At 35.6% G+C, this 22,563-nt stretch overlaps 1 protein-coding gene across 3 annotated transcripts in view; it reads left to right on the plus strand.

The window, feature by feature from the left end:
• The window catches only part of GALNT13 (polypeptide N-acetylgalactosaminyltransferase 13), a 515,536-nt gene that overhangs the window by 355,050 nt on the left and 137,923 nt on the right, over positions 1-22,563 (plus strand). For all 3 annotated transcript variants that reach the window (XM_036254031.1, XM_036254029.1, XM_036254030.1), the window contains exon 9: positions 8,585-8,765. In XM_036254031.1, coding sequence (XP_036109924.1) covers positions 8,585-8,765 — 181 coding nt within the window. The remainder of the gene's footprint in view (positions 1-8,584; positions 8,766-22,563) is intronic.

A 22,563-nucleotide genomic window follows, 5' to 3' on the forward strand; every position in this document is an offset into this window, starting at 1 on the left:
TCGTAGAAAGTGAAAGCACATATATCAACTCTTAGTTTTGTTTTTTTTTCTAAATTAATTAATTTATTTTTGTTACAGATGTTTCCCCTTTTTCCCCCACTGATTTCCCCCCCTCCCTCCCCGCCCTGTCCCCAGCTTTGTTGTCCATGTCCATTGTTCATGCATACAGTCATATAAGTTCTGTGCATTATCTCTCCCCCACCACCCCCTCTTCTGGGGATTGTCAGTCTGTACCCCACTTCCACATCCCTGGGACTATCTCATTCCTTAGACTGTTATGTTCACTATATTCCACAAATAAGTGAGATCATATGACACTTGTCTTTCTCTGTTTGGCTTGTTTCGCTTAGGATAATACTTTCCAGGTCCCTCATGTTGTCTCAAAGGATAAGAGATCTTTCTTTCTTACAGATGCATAGTACTCCATTGTGTATATGTACCACTGCTTTTTTATCCATTCGTCTACTGATGGACACTTGGGCTGTTTCCAGATCTTAGCTATTGTAAATAGTGCTGCTACAAACATGGGGGTACATATATTCTTTCTGATTGGTGTTTCAGGCTTCTTAGCATATATTCCTAGAAGTGGGATCACTGGGTCAAATGGAAGTTCAATTTTTAATTTTTTGAGATAACACCATATTGTTTTCTATAGTGGCTGCACCAGTCTGCATTCCTACCGCAGTGTACTACTCACCTTGGCTCCAGCAGAGGGAGGGCAGACTGGACTGGAACTGTGTGGGAACACTTGGGATCTGGAGGGCACTCAGCACTTTTGCTGAGTTGCGGCCATACAGAATGGTGGTCAACTTACTCCTTCCGAGGGCTCTGGGGAGAAGCGACAGCCCCTCCCTCGGAGATTCAACCTCAATTCTTAGTTTTAATTCCCCAAAATGCCACATTATCACATTCCTTTTTACTCTTTATTTCCATTGTCATCACTCTGATTGAAGTCCTTGTTATCTCTTTCCTAGATCATTGCAAAAACCCCTGAATAAGTCTCTCCTTTTAGCCCCATTCTGATTCACTTTTCACAGGAGTATTAAATATGTTTAGGTGTGTCAGATTGCCTTAATCCTCCTAACAACCCTGTGAGATAGATTCTTTTAGTCTCTCATTATTACTTGCAACCTAAAGTACAGAAAGATGAATTCACCCGACTGATAAGTGGCAGAGCTAGGGTACGATCTCAGCAACTAGAGTCTACACATGCTACGTGCCTCCATGGTATATTGCTGTTTTTGTTTTTATTAAGGCTGCATTAAACAAAGCCATTGTGCCAGAGATAGCATGTGTGGGGGAAGGGTGGGGTAAACATTAGTATAAAAACAAGCAGGTGCATGGCTTTGGTACAACAGCTGTAAAATTAGAAACGATAGTAGCATTTGAACTGAGATTGCAAAGTTGAAGCTTATGAAGTTTATGAACCTTAATGAAAATGTCACTGATGCAGGTGCCAAAAAACATGAAAAGAATAATGTTTGTTAGTTAATTGTCTTCTAGCTGGCAGAAGGAAATCAGGAAGATAATCAAATGAGCAATGGGCATTTTACATTTTGATTAATAACTTTCTCCATCATCAAAAGACTCTTATAAAAATATCTGGGAACAAAGACAAGTAACTAACTAGCTTCAATCCTCTGTAAGTAAAAGGACAGTTTGTATTTTATACATGGTCAATTTACTTGAGAGAGATACGATATGCAAATATTAATCTGTTAGAAGCCTGGAAAATAACAAGCAGCTATGCTCGATGATAAAAAGTAATTTGGACATCACTAATGTTCATGTGCTAATTTGAACATCATGTGTTCATGTGGATGAGACATCATATTTTATTCAGTGTATACTGTTTGTTCAGACACTGTAAAATAATTTCTGTGAATAAAATGTCGTATTCTAATAGGAGATTAATTGGCTATTTTTTTAAATCCTTACTTTACCTAACCTCCCGACATTGTTACTATGATTTCGAAAAAAAGGTAAAACTCATCAAGTGTTAAATAGAATATTTCTAAGAAACAAGAATAAACTAATAATCTACAGATGTGTGCTTTCCTGAACAACAACAATAAAAGTTAAGTAATGTACAGATAACAATTTAGTTCTTCCTATATAATGTGTCAGGCACAGCGGTTGATATGCACAATCTTATTGGAATCTTAGGAAGCAGTTATTATTATTCCTATTTTCCAATGGAAAAATTAAGACCTTGAAGACTTAAATATTTTCACAAGTATCCATAGATAATAAGTGACGGAGTCACTAGAACATTTCTATCTGCTTATTTCTAAATCCAAGTTCTTAATGACTGCCATACTCTTTCTTCCTTCTTTTCTTTTTTTCCTTCATTTCTTCCATCCTTCCAAAACATTTAATGAAGGTACACTGAGGAAAATTATTATGATATTCATAGGAGAATCCACTCATTTTGAATGCGTTTTCGCTTTAATATTAACTAAATTATTTTCTGGAAACTGTATCTACTAAGTACATGGTAATTACCTGATCAGTATTTGATCAATTAACTGTTTAGTTTTTACATTAACTGGGGATTTTCATGACCATATCACACTAATTGATGCATTATGTTATGTATTCCTACCTTGATCTTTTCATTTTCATGCAAATTTGGGGGAGAGACTTTACCTAGGAAATAGCATATGAATGTTTATCCACACATTCTGTGAGCACAGATGGCAATGCAAGAAGTATTCACTTGGTTCCAGGAGTCAGTCGACTATGGCTCACAAGCAAAACGTAGGCCAATATTCACTGAGTTATGGAACAGTTACCTCCACCTCAATTATCTCTCCTAAATGTGTTTAAGAACTGCTTCCATCTGTGATAGTCAAAATTGGTAACAGGTTTTACTTCTGTCTTATAAATCAACAACCATTATTGCATTATGCCTGTATGTGTACACACACAATCTCATTGCAAGTTAGAAGGATAACCCCAAATCAGCACTTTCATATACCCTCACCTTTGCCTATTAGGAAGGAAAGGAACTCTGCTTTTCAAAGATACCATTCTCTTTTTTTCTGTGCATGGTTAGCAATAGAATCCATAAGCCCACCAACCAGGCAGGATCAAGAAGGGACAAAAAGGAAATAAAGTGCCCTCACCTACACAACCACCATGGTAATCCATATTTGCAGAAAGACAAATTTTGAATCCTAAGGACAGTTATCAATTACTAATTTATATGCAGCAGGGCTTATTGCATAGTCTGAATTTAGTGGGGTACAACCTTAAAATGATTTAACTTTTTTCTCCAATCATTGTTTCATGCTCTGAAGATCATCTAATCCTACTGTCATTTGGAACAGATTCTGTAGCTTTCTGGTCACTTTCAGTTACTAAAAATACTAGTAATGTTCAGTTGAATGCTTTGGTTTCATAAGCAATGCATAGCTTGCATTCTCTTCTCCCCTAAAGTCCACGCTGATAGAAGTGCTTGGAAGGGTTTTCTGGGTTGCCAGTCCTTCAGTGTAAGATCAAATAAGAGGGTTAGAGAATGGCAGGTCTTAACTGATATCATATTTTATGATGGCTGCCTACTGTTGTCTCATCATGGTTCCACTTGCTATTCGTGGCCTCTCTATCTATGTGATAGTTATCCAAAGGCCTTTGGAAAGGAGAATATTTGCCTTTCTCTGACCCTGTAAGGTCCCCTATCTCATTAATACATTTCCGTGCTGATTTGCATATTGATAGTCCCACACTCATTTTTTAGCTTCTGCATTTCATGATTGCAGAGTTTGGGAACCACTGAAGTCTTGTCCACTTGTCTCCAAAGACCAATCCCTCCCAGAGTCACTGCATCACTGGACCTACAGTTCTGCTGGAATAAGCTGTCCAGTAAACCCCAACCCAATATCAGGGTTCTCTAGATCAGAAGGGACCCCCTCATTGTTCCAGGGTCATGTTTCTCCCCACACTTAAGGCTTTCCCATGTTCTCACTCATCACTTGTGCTGTGTTCAGGTGGCAGTACCATGGTAGAAATACTGATTTTACTGCTCAAAAATATCCAGACGGGCCCTGGCCCAGTAGCTCAGTTAGAGTGTTGTTCCAATACACGAAGGTTGTGGGTTCAATCCCTGGTCAGGGCACATATAAGAATTAACCAATGAACGCATAAATACATAGAACAACAAATCTCTCTCTCCCCTTCCCTCCTTCTCTCTCTCCTCCCCTTCCGTTCTCTCTAAAAAGTCAATTAAAATATACTTATATATCCAGCAGTAAGTGAGATGCCAGTCTCTCCTTCAGTTACCTAGTTCTCCTATATGATTTGGTGCAAGGAGAAAGAACCTCTTCATTTATGCTTAATCCATAGAAGAGGAGAGAACAGTATAGCACTAATACTTTATTCCTGATAATATAGAAAAAAATCCTAAATTCCCTCTCAAGTATAACATATTATATGCCATTTCTTCTGAATTTGGGGCACCTTACTGAATGGCCTGGACACAATACAAATACCCGAGTATTTTCTAGAGAGAGAGTGTGAGTTTTGCTAAATGGCTACTTTCATAAGACATTAAAAATTAAGATTATATTATTTAGCAACATCGTTTGTCATAAACCATCTATCATTTCAAACGTTGACTTGTGTTGTGACCCCCAAAATACTTCTTCAGTTCCCAAGGCAGGGGAAAAGCAATTGCATGTCATTTCATTAAACTACTCTGCCTAATTTGATGCTAAAAATATTTCTATAAAAGTCCCGTTTAAAATCCTTCCAAAATATGTCTGTTTAAATCTTATCATTCTGCCAGGGATGCCTTCTAAATGTTAATCTCTGTACTTAATTGTGCCGTTCAACCAACACACAGCAACACCTGCTGTGTAACAAGCACTGGGCTTTGGCCTGGGGCTGCAGCAATGAGTGGATATTTCCACTGCCCTTTTAGAGTCTGCATGCTAGTTGTGGGAAGTGCATAGCCAAACAGAAAAATAAATAAGTTGCAGATTATGATGAGCAATGAAGGAAATAAACAGAGGGTGTTATTATAGAAAATATAATTGGGGTGGGACACTTGAAATATGGCAGTGAGGGAAGATCTCTCTGATGAGGTGATGGCTTAGCTGAGATGAGAAGTTTGGGAAAGAGGCAGTCAGGTGACAGGCAGACAGAATTGTATTCCAGGTATAGGGAAGGCAGTGCTGAGGTTTGGTGTGTGATCTGTTATTCTAGGAAATGGCAGAGGACCAATATCATCAGTTTTATGTTTGTTTGTATGTTTGTTTTGTTTTTGACAGAAGGCAAGAATCATGTAGGGTCTTAGAGGCCCTGCTGAAAGATTTTGTTTATATTCCCAGTGCAATGAAAAACTGTTGAAGGATTTAAGCAAGGAAGTAAATTGAAACAACTAAATTTGTTAAAGACCACTCTGATTTCTCAATACAAAACAAGTCACAGAAGAGCAACAGCAAAAGCATGAAGAGAGTTAGGAGTCTGTTACAACTGACAGACAAGAGATGTCGATGATTAGGACAAAGACGGTGTCACTGCAGACAGAGATGATATACTGAGAATTATTTATAGACAGCACCACCAGGATGGACTGAATATAAGTGAGGAAAGAAACGAAGAAATCAGTGACGCGTTTTAAGGCTTTGGGTGGTTTCTAGTGTCTCTGTTTGTTTTTTGGTTGACCACCTGGGTGAAGGATGGCACCATTTATTGATCATTTTAAAATAGACGGAAAGAAAATAATACCTGAAAAGATGTTATGAATCAACAATTCCACTTCAGACATGTTTATGAGGATGTCTCTGCAAGAGGAGGTATCAAGTAGACGTTTAGATTCACAAGTCTGGATCCCACAGAACAGGTCTGGCTGAGATGTCACTGTTGAGATTGTGATTATTCAGACCATATATATAGTAATAAGAACAAATAAGTCCACCTAGAGAATGAGTAAAGAATGATGAAGGCCAACATTTAAATAAATATTTAGAATTAAAATACAGAAACAGTGAAGTAGACAGAAAGCCAGAGAATCCAAGAAGTATGCTATAGATTCATCAAAGGGACATTTTGTGATTTTGGCCATAGCAATTTTGGGAAGCTACAGAAATATGAAGCATTTTACAGTGAATAAAAAAATAAAATAAAAAGGATAAAAATGGAGTAAGGGAAACAATATCAATACAAGTTAATGTCAATTTACAGTGAGGGGAAAGAGAAATAAAAGATACTGAATGAAAATATGGATCAAGGAATGGAGTTTTTGATGTATTTGGTAATTTTTAAGATATGTTTATCTCCTTTTTAACCTATTTGAAAGGTAGAAGATTTTAGGTGGCATGTGAAGATAGATATAAAATAGTAATGAGGTAAATAATTTGTGTTTCAGGAGAAGATTAAGAGGAGGACCAAACCAGTGGTCTTGAAGACAGATTTAAGGGATATGATCTAGACTGACAAGTATACATTTATCTCTGGTGGGAGAAGGACCAACTTTTTTTATTTTAATAGTGAGGGAGAAGAAATAGGTGTTGACTTCTAGGGCTTTGGGGAATTTTCTGTGTGTGTGTGTGTGTGTGTGTGTTTTGTTTTTGTTTTTTTGTAATTACATAAACATGTATGTAACTATAAGAAGGTTTATAGCTTCTATGACAGAAAGATGAGAATGTTACCAATTAATTAAATACATTGATTATTTAAGAATGAGCTATCCTGTCTTTTGAGGGGCCTGGTGAAGTCCTTTGTTCTTTTATCTCTCTTCTTCATTTCACTGTGGTATTGGAACATCTTTTCTGTTAGCATTACACTGTTTAGACAGAAAATGAGAATGGATAGATTGTATATGTAACACACAGAGCATTGTTGATGAATATAATGTGCTATTTAGCATGTTTCATGTTCTGACAAAAATGAATGTCTCTCACTGCTATCCAAGCCCAGTAGCAGCCCTCTTCTTGGGTGAATATTACTTGAAGGGCCAATTGCAAAAAAAATGTTTTGTTGTTGCTGCTTTTTTAATTCTCACCTAGGATATGCTTTTATTGATTTTTAGAGAGACAGAAAGGGAGGGAGGGAGGGAAAGAGGGAGAGGGGGAGAGAGAGACAGAGAGAGAGAGAGACAGAGAAAGAGAGAGAGAGAGAGAGGGAGAGAGAGAAACATTGATGTGAGAGAAAAACATCAATTGGTTGCCTCCTATATTCACCCCTACAGGGGATAAAACCTGAAACCTAGGTATGTGCCTTGACTGGGAATCAAACCCAAAACCTTTTGGTGTATGGGATAACACTCCAAACAACTGAGCCACCCGTGAGGGCAAAAAAACAAATGTTTTCTTTAGAGATAAGCAACTCTCTTTGAAATAAGAACAATGTTAGCTAAAGTATAAAACCAATCCTTCCAATTACAAATAGTAATCTCTATGACTATGTAGTACATATATAATATAGTATATGTATGAAATAAATATATGTGTGAGTAGTATTTGTATATCTAAATCATATCTATATAATATATCTATATATCCATGTAATATATAGACAGTATAATATCTATATAAAACACATACTGTTAGTATAACCTATGGCTATACAATACCATATTATAGAAATAAATGTTATATAGGGAATTTTACTTAATACATAGCCTCAACTTTACAGTAAATCTAGGATAACAAGAAATATATGTTTTCAAGTGTTCATAGTTTTAAAGACATGATAGTGAAGTAAACAATTGCTTATAATGTTGTGTAATAATCAGTTCTTCATAAAATCATATATAAATACAAAAAACACAATATTAAATCTAAATACTAAAAGAAAATGATCGTGGAGATGGGCTTTGAAAGATGCATAGATGTATAGGAGCTATAAAGGAGACCTAGCATATTTAATAAGAATAGTAACATATAGCCCAGTCAGTATGGCTCAGTGGTCAAGCATCGACCCATGTACCAAGAGGTTGCTGGTTTGATTGCTAGTCAGGGAACATGCTCAGGATGTGGGCCCATTTCTCAAGGGGGCATGCAGGAGGCAGCCAATCAACATTCTTTCTCATCAATGTTTCTATCTCTCTCCCCTTCTCCCTTCCTCTCTCACTCTAATGTGAATAAAGAAAAGAATAATGCATACACAAAGGTCTATTATACAGGGGATATGGACAACTGGGAATTGATGGTCATTTAAAATTCCAGAGGTATGCAGTATAATAGATCCATTTTTCTCCAAATCAAATTTAGTTATTGAACATGTATCTAACATGCACAAATTGATTAATTCATAGCAGATTTTGGATGCCAAATATTTATTATATAGCCATTAGGTTAACTACTAGAAACTGAACACTGGTAGTCAAATAAAAGCACATGAAAATAATTACATCTTATTTCTATGATTCTAATGCTACCATATATAAATATTTAAAGTTCTTTCAACCTAGAGCCCTTTGCCAAACCTGAGTATATTAGTTCTAAACTGTGTTCATCAAATGTTTCCTTGAACCATGTACGATCTGAAAATTTTGCCTTAATTAGCTTCAGTTGCTTCTCAGACAGTATTACTGCACTATCTACACTGATTGTTATACAATTGCTCACATTTTCCCCAGATTTGGCAATGTGGAGGCTCATTGGAGATTGTGACTTGCTCCCATGTGGGTCACGTTTTCCGGAAGGCAACTCCATACACTTTTCCTGGTGGCACTGGTCATGTCATCAACAAGAACAACAGGAGACTGGCAGAAGTGTGGATGGATGAATTTAAAGATTTCTTCTACATAATATCTCCAGGTAAACAATTCTGACATTCTTCTTTCTATGCAGGAGAAAATATAATTTTAAACGTGCTTACCATGCGTTTTATTATTGTTTCTATTCTGCTAGTTTAAATAAAATATTATCATTATAACGATGCAGAAAATCGTGTTTGAGAAAGTTGTACTATAAAGTTAATTTTCATTTAAAATGAAAAGCAGTATATTGATCTCAAATGCCTAAGTATTCTTCTTTTCTTTGTATTTTTTTCTTGGCCTAAGCATTATGTTAGACAAATGGAGTAAGCAGTACACAGAGAGATCCAAATTTAATTTACGTGTATGAGGTCAATTTAAGAAAAAATATATATATTTTCAAGAAAAAGAAGCCTTTATTTTCTTGTTTCACAAATAAAACTGGCTGAGTTGGTAAGAAATGTTGATAATGTTTAGGCTGAGGTGTTTTTTCCTGAATTATTTTATTAAATAGCTGACCAGCAAAAGATTAAATTACCTACAGAAAGACACTAGGAAATTATGCAGATATTATATTTTATTTTTAGAGAATATTTAGTAACATAAATTGATTATAAATAGATATGTGGAAAAGCATAATAGGGATGATAAAATGTTATCCTACTTTAGTTACAGAGAAAAATAGATATGGAAATGGAAGTGAATGTGGGCTGTCACTGGGTGGCATTATGAATAACTTTATTTTTTGCCTTTTATTTCTCTATATTTTATAAATTTTCTTTATAAAACATTATTTATATTTAAATTTTATTTTAAAATACAATTAATTTTAATAAAGTGTTAACAGTTTAAAACATTTTAACATCATTAAAAGATAAAAGAAAAAGAGAAAGCCTTGTGAGAAAATCCCGCCACAAGGTTGTGTGATTACAAGCGATTTTATTCTTTATAATTTTCTAGAATTCTTCCACCATCATATTACTTATTTTTAAAAAAATGACTGTGAGACATGATTTATTTATTTATCTATTTATTTATTTATTTATTTATTAATTTTTATCCTCACCCGAGAACATTTTTCCATTTTTTTGTTCAGGTAGAGTGGGAGGGAGAGAGAGAGAGAAACATTGACGTGAAAGGGACACATCGAGTGGCTGCCACCCACACAACCCAACAAAGGCCGGGGACAAACTGCAACCGAGGTACATGTCCTTAGCGGGAACCGAACCCCAGTCTCTCAGGACTGCAGGCCAACACTCTAACCGCTGAGCCAAACTGGCCAGGGCAACACATAATTTATTTTTTAAGGAAAAAAAATGAAACATGGGAAGACACAAACAAGAAGAAGACACAGGGCTGCCTTCAATATCTGAGTCTAGATGAAAAGACCAAAGCATAAATTAATATCACAGGAATTCAACTACATTGATAAAATAAACTTCAATGTTCTATTTGGATAGTTTCTGTGTAGGCCTATTGGTCATCAATGTCATTATTATGTAACCTGTAAAAACAACAAAAATCCATGCCCACATCCTTTTTTCTATGTTATATTCTATTACGTGGTTTAGGAAAGCCTGTTTAGTTAGTAGTTGACATACTCTGATTTCTGAAAGTTTATATGAGCCTGTGAAAAGTCTTATAGATGAAGAAGGGAATGAGCAGTGTGAAGTTTCTTATTAAGATCCAGAATTACTCTACAGAAAAGAAAAATGACCAATACACGTGTAAATGTGTGATGAAGAGAAGGACTTTTTTCACACATTCTCAAGCCTCTTCTGTGTCAAGCAACTATTGCCAGGCACACTATTTAGTGCTTAGATGTATTTCCCTTTGCAGTAGAAAGCCAGTCCTGTTCACAGAGTTGAGTTCAGCAAGAGCATGTAAAATTCGCAGCAAGGCAGTGACATTTATACAACCTTTTCATTTTCTTTGGATGTTACTTTTTGAATTCAAATCATTACTTGTATAAATATATAAGTTCACATATGAAGAAAGGAACAATGGAACAGAGAAATGTGTAATGTGTGATTATATACCACTTACATTTAGGAACTATAAGTAATTGAAATAATTATAATTATATGTATTATATTCACTCATGATGAATATTATTTGTCAAAGTGATGTGTTACTCTCTTGTATGATTTCCCATTGAGTGAAAAAGGCAGATAAACAGTGGAACCATTTCTGAAACTAATGACATGACAAGCTTTAGAGTTGAAAGGGTAAAAAGCAAAAACAATGCTTACCCAACAGGGACTGTCTATTCTAAAAAGTGTAGCTTTTACATTATAGTAAATATCATTAGGAAAGTTATTGTTCTTATAAAATAGGCTCATTTAAATCCAGGAAGGTACCTTGGAAAGCAGAAAAAGGATATTTGGGGGATATGCTGAAAGGATCTAGGAATTTCCTAAGAGACATTTATGCTCCTGTATGTCTCAGACACAGCACTACTTAGTACGAGACCTGCCCGCCGTAGTGTGAGCAGAGAGAAAACCAAAGACATGAAACATTACATTGCATCTCAGTGGAAAAGGAAGAGAAGTTGGAAACTGGAGTTGGATGCCTAAACAATTCTAGCCCTGGGCAGGTTTCACATCATCCAAAAACAGATAAAGTGGGTTGTATTGAATAGCGAGGAATCTGTCATGTGAATGGTGTTCAGCCGTTCAGAGTAGATAACAATTTTTGTTGTTGCCGATGGTTTCTGTTATTCTTAAAACCCAAATCTCAGATTTCTTTGCTGTTGTCCAGAATTGTTGGGTTTCTGTCTTTCATCTAATTGGGTAACAGGTAATTTTGTAAATAGGAAAGGTGGTATGGGGGGATTTTAGAGGCATGTAAAGCACATTCATGCTGAGAATTACCTGCTTTATTATTATAATAGTCATAAACACACATAATTATGAAGAACTCTAAAAAGCTTATGTTGAACTCAGTTAAATTCTCCTAAAGCACCTTGGTGTTCTGGCTAAGGAAATTATGCTACTTTCTAGAAACCCCTCCATGTACCTGTTAATTTTTCTAAGACATTTTGTGAAGAGAATTCTATTTTTTACACCAGGACTTCTTTGAATCTTATTCTTCACTTAAGCAGTTATTAAAGGTGCAGTTTTTAAAGTACTGATTCTTTATTAGTTGAATTCTGACTTTCCAATATGAAGTAAAATGTCCACTTTTTTGGTTGGTTTCAGGGATGCTTCAGCTCTGTCTCAAACTGGGTATTCTTCCTTTCTAGAAGGTATATTATTTCCTGTAGTTTTGATACCATGGCCAGCCCATTATTACTGTGTGTCATATTGTTTCATTTTTATTATTATCATTTCTTATCCAAAGTAGTTCAGAGATATGTATTTCCAGTGCTTAGTGACTTTCCTGTTTGTGTAGTCCTTGAAAAAAATCAGGCTGAATAATTAGAAGAATGAATGAATGAATATGAATGAATTTTAAATAGGAACCACTTTTATTTCTTTCTTTCTACTGAATTTTCCATTGACATCTATTCTATATCGGGAAGTCTCTTCATAAAAATTGCAGCAAATCAGATCCACCTCTCTGATCCAACTCCTGGCTAAGGACCCACCAACAATAGTATTCCTCTGAGTTTGACATCAGAAAAGAACATTCTATTAGCTTACCCATGTGCTTGGGTTTTTATGATTCCACCATAATCATAGGCATACATAATAATATAATGTCATCTTCCAGGAATAATATACAATATAACAAGCACAATTTAAGCAGATAATAATATTCTCTTAACATAAGAGCCAATAAACTTAAAATAAGATTACTTTTCCACACATTGATTTTATTTTCCTCAAGACCCCCATTAATTTAAAGTTAAAATGCATGTGTGAATTATTTTATCTGGTTTTTAAAAAATATTTACTATATATTCTAATGGTTTTTGCCTGTGCTCATTAGCCATTGGCAATATTGGTAGAATTGGCAGTGTCTAAGTATGTTTCCTGAATGGTAACTAGATAAAGAGTAGAAATACTTTGAAATAGTGCTGAAGAATAGATGTTCAACATTTGTTTCGTTTGGTTTTTGGTTGTCTTTCTCACAATGCAAATACTGTAGCATCATAGGTTGTAAAGCCCTGTAGGCTCTTAAAGGGTGAGGCAGATTTTACTAGTAACTGGGCTGGCTGTTTCAGCTTAGCCAATCCAAATGTCCTAGCAAATTCTCTGAACCAATGTGATGTAAGAAGACACCAATCCTCACAGAACAGCCCACTATAAATGGCAGCATTCTTTCCCTGTTGGGCACACGTAAAAAGCTTAAGAACTTTCAGTGTAGTCACACTAACCATATATTTGAAATCCTGGCTCTTCTATAAATACATATTGATTTTCTTTCTTTGGGGAAGTAGATTTCTAAATGTGCATCAATCGACATGGTGATTAGAAGCAGCTGTGCTTATATAACCTCCAGTTCTTTCTTTTCTTAATGGACAGCTTGTGCTCTTGTTTTGAGCAGAAACAAATTGATAATACAATTTAAAGACTCCCGAAACATACCTTTAAGGGTATTTATGTGTAATGGGGAAACAGCGTATTTTCTTTTGGCAATATTGTAGCATTTTGATCTGTATTCCAGGTAAACAGAAAGCACACATTGAGAGAAGGATCCTTGAACTTCTTTTGAAGGTTAACTGTCTCTTTGTTAACCTTTTAAAAATGCTTCGGAAAATCAGCTCATTAAAGGTAGTCTTTGTTAGCAGCATCTTTGGATCTTATTAACATTAAAGTCCTATATTCATTTCAATCAAAATTTGTACCTTTAAAATACAAATATTTTTCAGCACGTTGATTTTTTTAAAGCTACAATGTTTAATAGCCAGCCCTTCGAGTGTAGGGCCTAATTACTTTCGCAAGTCATGGGACTGTGGTTTCAGGATGATTTAATAAGCCTAGGGTTTGATGTTTCCAGCAAAATGTGTAGCATGCACCTGTTCAAAGAAAAAAAATTCAAGGATATCAGTTTTGCTCAGGCAAACGTGAATTCATCTGAAAAGACTGCAGCACTTCTGAAAGTAAGGTACATTTGTACTATGAATTTTGAATTTTTATTATTTAATAAATGCTCTTTCACCATCAGAAACCATGGTATTACTGAATGAATACAATATTATGAGGAGAAAATGCTAAATCGCTTTAATATGCTATATTGTAAAAACACATCATTCATTTATCTGTGTGATACCTTGAGATGTTAAATGTTGAAATAAGAGAGGCCAGCTATATTCAACATTGTTGTAATAGTGGACAGACAACTGCTTTTCCTTGCTACTGTCAATCAAACACTTTTGAATTATTTAATTCTTTAATTCATTATGTTAATTTGTATTAATATTTTTATTGGTACTTTATGGGTATTTATTAGTATTTTTATATCTGTGATATGCATTTGCACTATGCCAAGTAGGGGGATATAAACACAAATAGGATGTTTTCCTAGCTTTTAAAGAGTGAACTGTCTATATCATAACAATTAATTTGTTTAAATGGAAAGTAAGATTAAATGCTTAGTAGATAGGGAATACACTGTCAAAAATTAAAAGAGGTACTTAATGTGAACTACCTACATTTTCTTTGAGTCCTGCTTCTTATTCATAAGCTTTAAAATCAAATGAATCTCTAAGTCCTTTCTATTATACCTAAGTTCCCTCAAATCCATTCAATTCGCCTATTCTCGGACTCTTCCTGCATCCAGATAACCTGATTGTCCTTATGGGTCTCCCTACCTAAAACCTTGTTCACATTTCATCCCCCCCCTTGAGGTGCTGCTGGAGAACCCTCCTAAATGAAAATCTCATTTGATCTCTCACTTACTAACAACATTTTAATGATTTCAGACAAAGTCAAAAGTCTCTGTGATCGGGTCCTTGCCCAGTTTTTCAACCGCAGCATTTCACATACCGAAGCTCAACCCTGCTGTCTTCTGCTTTTAGGCTTCTGCATATGTCTAAAACATTATGATGAGTTAATGAATGCTGCCACCTTTGCATAAGAAAGCATCATCATTTACCTCATTAATCATTCATGAATCAAGTTTGGTATAATTTTCCGCAGGAATTCCAATGGCTCCCTGGACTTCTTCCATTATAGCATTTGCACATTTTAAAAGTATTCCTTTCCGCCCTGGCCGGTTTGGCTCAGCGGTTAGAGCGTTGGCCTGCGGTCCAGAGAGACCCGGGTTCGGTTCCCGCTAAGGGCACGTACCTCGGTGTACAAAAAATGGAAAAAATATCCTCGGGTGAGGATAAAAAAAAAAAAAAAAGTATTCCTTTCCTCTATGAATCTATGTAACTAATGTGACTATACATGTTATTTATTTATTTATTTCTTGGGTTTCTTTTTTAGAGTTCATTTTACTCAAATCTTGTTCTTTTTTAAGTTCATGTGATGGAGGCAAATAAAATACATGTTTCAATTACGATCAGTGTCCCCTTTTCCTAAAATAACCCTCCATTAATCATTTGCTGCATATCCTTCAAATTCTTCTCTTATGTATTTGTATACATAGACAGATATATACACATATATAAGTAAATAAGATCATATCATAGGTACTGTTTAGATGTCCTTTCTTTTATTTATTTATTTTTTCCTTTATTGATTTTAGAGAGAGGAAGTGAGAGGGAGAGAGAGATAGAAACATTGATGAGAGAGAACATCAACTGGCTGCCTCCTGCATGCCCTCCACTGGGGTTTTGGCCCACAACCTGGACATGTGTCCTGACTGGGAATCGAACTGGTGACCTCTTGGTGCATGAGTCGACGCCCAACCACTGAGCCACACGGCCAGACTAGATTTCCTTTCTTTTAACTTAATATATCCTTCAGTGTTGTATAAATAATTGGCATAGGATTGTACAATTCCACTTTGCAGCTAAATAGTATTATATTACATAAATTCTTCAACACTTACCCATACCAGTATTGACAAGCATTAATTAGGTTTCCATTTTCTACCATTATAAAAAAATTACAGAAACATTTCTTGACCTTTGTGAACCTGAGAGGATATTTCTGAAGAATAGTAGCATTAAGAAAGATAGTTCTGATAGCAAACTGCTGGGATTAGTTCAAATTCGGGCTCCATGTAACCCCTCTGCCCTTACGTAACCTCTCTGTACTGAGTGAATTACCTTACTGTAAAATGGGAATTATAATAATAGGACCTTCTACATATTTTTAGACTTAAATGAAAAATGATATATAACACACTTATGAAAATTGCTGGAAAATATTAAACATTCAATTAGTGTTAAATATTTCTGTTATTAGTAGCTAGACATATTCATAAAAATAGATGTATTGGATCAATGGATATTCACACATATATTATAGTAGATATTTTCAGTACTTCCATCTAAAAATATAATAACCATTATCCCTGTCAATGACAGTGCTTGAGCATGTATAGTATACTATCAACACTCTTGATTATCTATCTTGTTCATTTTTGCATATATATATATATGAGTACATATATGCATATGTTTATTTATATTTGCATATATATCCTGTTTCTTTTATCACATTACTACTAGGCATGAACATCTTTTTTACATTTTTTATTTGCATTTCTACTTTTTATTCATATCCTTTGTTCATTTTATTGTTGGATATTTTTTGCCCTTCTTTTATAAATTCATAGATCTTTCTGTATTCTGATAATCTTTTGTCTGTTCTATAGATTGAAAGGGTTTCCTTCCAGACTATTACACATATTTTAACTCAATAGATAACAAAAAGATATTTTAAAAAAATTTAACTGTTGAAGTAAAATTTGTCAGTCTTAGCCTTTATGGCTTTTTGGGTTTATTTTGTTGGTAAAACAGTTTTTTCTAAGCCTAGCATATTTTAACTGCCCCAGAAATATTTGGTGAATGATTTAGTTTCAGTTGAATAAAATGCATGAGGTTTTTTCTCGTAAGTACTCAGTGTTCTTTCTGGGCAATAAGCGTGAGCAGAATGCCAGAATCAGATAACTCCCCTTGGAAAAGTATTATTATCTTTATCTGTGGAGCATAAATAAAAGTATTAGCTATAACAGTTAAACTTTCAATAAATCTATTAATGTGATTATATCACTTCCTATTACAGTAATTCTTTCTAAGTACCTTGGATGCATTTATGCCTCATAAAGTTGATAAGCAGATGGTATCAATAATATTTATTGAATGTTACAAAAATATGGAATTTGAACAGTAAGAAGCGGTCATTGTGTCCTCAGAGATTTTTTATTAGAAATTTAACAGCTATTTCAGATACAACACCTCAAATAATTTTATTATGATCAAATCTGAGTAGTTTTAAAGTATTTCTAGAGTGAATAAATATAACTTAAGTTCTTGTATAGATTTATTCACAGAATAATCACCACCGTGTAGGGTTTAGATACCAAAGTTATTCATACATCTAGTTTTTACTTCTTCCTCAAGCAAAGCTCCAGTCTAATCACTGTGTGTGTACAACTATTGCAATATTCTTAAATTTCCAATTAGTACATTCTACTCCAATTGGATTGGATTGGTCATGATTAATTTTTATTTTTTTAAGGCTATTGAACTAGTCAAAGCAGGGAGGTTAACGTTTTTTCTAATTGGTGCAAATGATCAAGAATACCTCTGTAAGATGCATGGATTTTTACTGTCAGGGGTTGGCTGAGATTTTGTTTGATGTAAGAGTATTAAATATGAATAAAACATGACTTAGGTCTATACAGAGGCCTTGTCATACCTACTTCATCTTGGCAGTTATTGTTCAGAGTGCCCGCCATTTTATTATTTAATTTCAGCATAACTAAAACAGAACAGTTTAAATATTATATAATTAATTACACGGAATTTTAGTGCTAATTCTTAACTGAATTGAATGGATCTCTCTGACCCTTAGCAGCCCTCATCTACATAAAGTGATGGGTGGTCAGGGGGTTACACAGATTGCAGAGTTCTGACTTCTAACACTCTGGGGCTAAGTAAGAATCGAGCATTAGATGTTCTGGTGGATCATCTTTGCCTGGATTTCTATGTTATACTCATCTTTTAGTAGTTTTAAATAAAATATGAGTTAAATTCTGGAATTATTTGGTTACGTATGCTCTCAGGAAGGTGAAAAAAGTCTAGAATAACTTTTACAGAACTAGCAAATCCATTTTTTTCTAGATCCAAGAATGACACAAGGCAGATTAAATTTCCCAGATGTGCTAAATTGAGACTTTTTAAACTGGTCCCTTGCAACATCAAAACAAAACAAAAAAACCTCACAGTCCTACCAGGAATAAAGCCTAATGACAGATTACCTCAGCATTCTTATAATTCACATTCCCTTGGGATTAGCTATCATTTAGCTTATTAACACAAATTACCTAGAAAATAAAAATTCTATTTTTATTACTTATCTTTATCCAATGATATTATAAGTTGAAGAGAGATCTGCAGCAAGTTCTTGGTAGGAAGGAATGCTGGACAATGGATATAGGCCAGGATAAAAAGATACATCAGGTCCTGGCCAGCATGGCACAATGTTTAGCATGCAGGGCTGTGCACCAAAGGATCTCAGGTTCTACTCCCCAGTTAAGTACCTGGGCTGCAGGTTCAAACTCTGGCCCCAGTTGAGGCATGTGCAAATCTGTCTCTCTCACATTAATGTTACTCTCTCTCCCTCCCTCCCTTCCTTCTGCTTTCCAAAATTCAATGGAAAAAAAAATATCCTCAGGTGAGGATTAACAAAAAATATGTATATAAATGTCTAAAAAATATATCAGGAAGACAGGATGAGGGCTTTACAAAGGGAACGGGAAACAATTTCTGCAAAGTAGGATGCCTATTTAACAAATAGGCTTTTTGCATAATTTTATCAGAAGCGGCATAATATGCAGTCGTTACTATTAGTGTGGAATTGTCAGTGCTTAAGAGTAGATGGCCGCCAAAGGGGGACAGCTGGAACACTCAACAATAAACAAAATAAGTAAATAAAATAATTTTTTTTAAAAAGTAAAGTTAAAAAAAAAGTAGATGGTCGCCATAGCAGTAACTGCCCACTTATGAGCCCCCTGATGTTAAAGTGCTCAGTTAGGCCATGTGCACAAACACACAAAGAATCATTAGCAGACAGGTCAGTGAGGTAAGCACTGGTTCTATATTGATTGCCTAGAAATCTTCATGTTTTTGTTGTAGGAGACATGAGCTAAAATTAATAGATTGCTATATTTTACAGATAGTTTTAAAGTGACAAAATAATTACACTATCTAATTATTTGCCTTTATCTTTGCTTACTTTGGTTCAGCAAGTAAAATTTAGATTATATTAATATCTATTTGAATTAAAGTACAGGAACACTGATAAATGTATCAAACAGTTAAATCTTTCTAATTTATACAGTTAAAAATAAGATAAATGAAGACAGTGGTGGTGTTCTTATCATTCAAAGTTATTCTGTCAGAATTGTCATAATTCAACGACTCCATTTGGAACTGTTTTGTGTTATAAACTTTGTACATTTTCAGTGCAAAGTTGAGTGTTCAAACAAAATTTGGAAACTGATCAGTTAGGGATTTTGTGTACTGATAATTTAGGGGATTTTATTATTTCAACATAATTATGTTTTCAATGAAAACTGTTTTTGAAATTAGAGAATGTAGATCCAAGTTTCTGAAAAAGTTATTTAATTGATCAAAATCAACACCAAATTAAATATAACTGTATACAATTAACTTTTGCCCTATGGAAGGAATGGAGATTTGACTGAGATATCAGTATGAGGAGGGTGCAGTGATGAGCAAACTTCTGTACCCTCACTCTCCACAGCTTTCTCAGTTATCTTTTTGGGGGCCACTCTAGCTGCCCCAGGCATGAACCAGAGAGGCTGAAGAAGGCTCTTTTCTTCCACTTTGAGATTCTCTCCCATTCTGGTCCTGAAAGCCAGATCTTTCTCTGCACAAATCTGCATCATCTGAGATTCTAAATTTGATTGTGAGCTCCATCCCAGATCAGACTCCTGGGGACAGTAACACTGAAAGAATATTTTCTTTTCCAATAAAAGTTACTTGAGCGCTGGCCGGTGTGACTCAGTTGGCAGGGCATTGTGTTGTACACCAAAATGTTGCTGGTTCAGCCCTGGCCGGTTTGGCTCAGCGGTTAGACCATTGGCCTGCAGTCCAGAGAGTCCTGGGTTCGGTTCCCACTAAGGGCATGTACCTCGGTTGCAGTTTGTCCCCGGCCCTGGTTGGGCGTGCGGGTAGCAGCCACTCGATGTGTCCCTTTCACATTGATGTTTCTCTCTCTCTCTTCCTCTCTCTCCCTCCCACTCTATCTGTACAAAAAATGGAACTATGTCCTTGGGTGAGGATAAAAAAAAAAAATGTTGCTGGTTTGATTCCCGGTCAAGGCACGTGCCTGGGTCGTAGGCTCGATGCCTGGTATGGAGCTTGCAGGAGGCAGCTGAACATCAATGTTTCCTCTCCCTCTCCCTTCCTCTTTCCCAATAAAAATCAACAAAAAATCTTTTAAAAAGTTACTTGATATTCTAATTTCCCTTTTTTTTTCTTCTGGTATTTATTGGCCTCACTTGGGAAAAACTTCAAAAAAAGATGGAAAAGACAGTAAGGAGAAAAATCACCTCAGCCTGGCCTGTGTGGCTCAGTGGTTGAGCATCGACCCATGAACCAAGAGGTCACAGGTTTGATTCCTGGTCAGGGCACATGCCCAGGTGTGGGCCAATCCCCAGTGGGGGGCATGTGGGAGGCAGCCAATCAATGTTCTCGCTCATCGATGTTTCTATCTCTCCCTCCCTCTCCCTTCCTCTCTCTCTAAAAATCAATAAAGAAAAAAAATTTAAAAAAGAAAAACCACCTCAGAGAAAATATCTTAGCATTTAGCATCATAAACATGCTTTCCTTACCAGTTGTCCAAGTAAATGGAAGATGAGAGGGGGTGTCAGGCTCCCGATTAGGCAGTTATGAGGAAAGAGGACAGACATGAATGGAGGTGAAAGGGGAGAAAGAGACCCTGGGGTGGTAACCCAGGAGGCAGCCTGGCTACATTGTGGCAAAGGGCACTAAGTCTGGATGGAGAGACTAAGAACAACAGTAGTTGTCTCCCACAGACAGCATTTTGGTGGTGATATCCACGGTCAGCCTTTCTCCCTTGCTCCTGTTCCAGGATTCTTGCCCAGTGGACCCTATTCTCCCATACCAGCTTCCAGTGTCTTTCATTCTACCATCTTTTAAACTTTTATATTAGTTGACTATAACCAGCAACAGTGATTCATTCTCATCCTGTTGCCTTCTCTGTACATTAAAACATTAAAAGAGAAAATACTTCAACTGTTTGGATCAAACTCATATACATGTTTAATACAGAAGTAAGTCTGAATCCAGTACTAACTATGTAACCTGGGATAAGTTATATAACCTCTTTCTTTTTTTTTTTTTTTCCCTCACCAAAGGATATTTTTCCATTTATCTTCAGATAGAGTGAGAGGGAGGAACGGGTGTGTGTGTGTGTGTGTGGAGAGAGAGAGAGAGAGAGAGAGAGAGAGAGAGAGAGAGAGAGAGAGAGAGATGAGAGAGACACATTGATTGGCTGCCTCCCGCACAACTCCAACCAAGGCCAGGGACCAAACCGCAACTGAAATATGTAGCCTTGACCAGAATCAAACCCATGACTCTTTGTTCCATAGGCCAATGCTCTAAATGCTGAGCCAAACCAGCCAGGGCAAATTATATAACCTCTTTATGCCTCAGTGTCTGCATCTATAAAGTAGGAATTTGAATAATACTTATGTTAGAGAATCTCATTTCTGACATTTTGAGATTCTCAATTATTTCACATATCCCATATTTGTGAGCATTAATGAAATAAAGTATATAAGGACATTGGAACTTCATGTGAGACATAATATGACTTGATACATTATACATATAACAATAAATATCTGAATAAAATAATAAAAAGAACTACAAGTCAAGGTCAAATGTGTATGTATTCTATTATTTTCAGAAAAGTCATTATTTAAAATCTTACTAATAAATAACAGATATGTGAAAATATTAGTTGCATAATAAAATCACACTTTCTTTTATATAAAAACATACTTCTGGCTTTCTTTAAAACCATCTTTCTTACAAACTGCTTCCAAAACCTGATGAAGTATATGAAACTATTCCCAGTCAGATACATATACACACCACTTTCTTCACACAGATGTAGAACTCATGGAAGCTTTGGTTCCCTCTTCTGGAATTCACAGGAGGCCAGGACCCCAGGTTTAGTACTCTAGCATTTTATTTGTTCTTATGATGAAAATGTAGGATTTCCTCTCTTAACATTCCTATATGTCATACAACAGTGTTGGCTCTACTCATTATGCTGTACATTACTTCCCTAGTACTTAACTCCTCTGGTAACTAGAAGTTTGTATCTTTTGACCTCCTTTCACCTAGATCCCCCCTCTGGTAACCATATTATATGATCCCTTTTTCAATGAGTTTTGTTTTTGTTTTGTTTTTTTAGATTCCACATATAAATAAATAGTATTTGTTTCTTTATCTAACTTACATCATTTAGTGAAATGCAGTCAAGGTCTATCCATGTTTTATCAAATGGCAGGATTTCCTCTTTTTGAACGGCCTCTGGGTACATGGATAATTTCAAGGAAGCTCTCTTCCCTCAGAGCAGATGTTTCAAGTGGCCTAAGTAGAAGCTGCAAGGATTCTTATGAAAATCCCAAAATGTCCCTTCAGCCGCATTCCATTAGCTAAGCAAGTCATTGAGACAAACTCAGAATCAGGATGAGGGATTTTAGACCCAGTGTTTCAAAGAAAGAAATGGCAA

This window comes from Molossus molossus, unplaced genomic scaffold (assembly GCF_014108415.1).
Source record: "Molossus molossus isolate mMolMol1 unplaced genomic scaffold, mMolMol1.p scaffold_m16_p_11, whole genome shotgun sequence".
NCBI classification, from domain to species: Eukaryota; Metazoa; Chordata; class Mammalia; order Chiroptera; family Molossidae; genus Molossus; species Molossus molossus.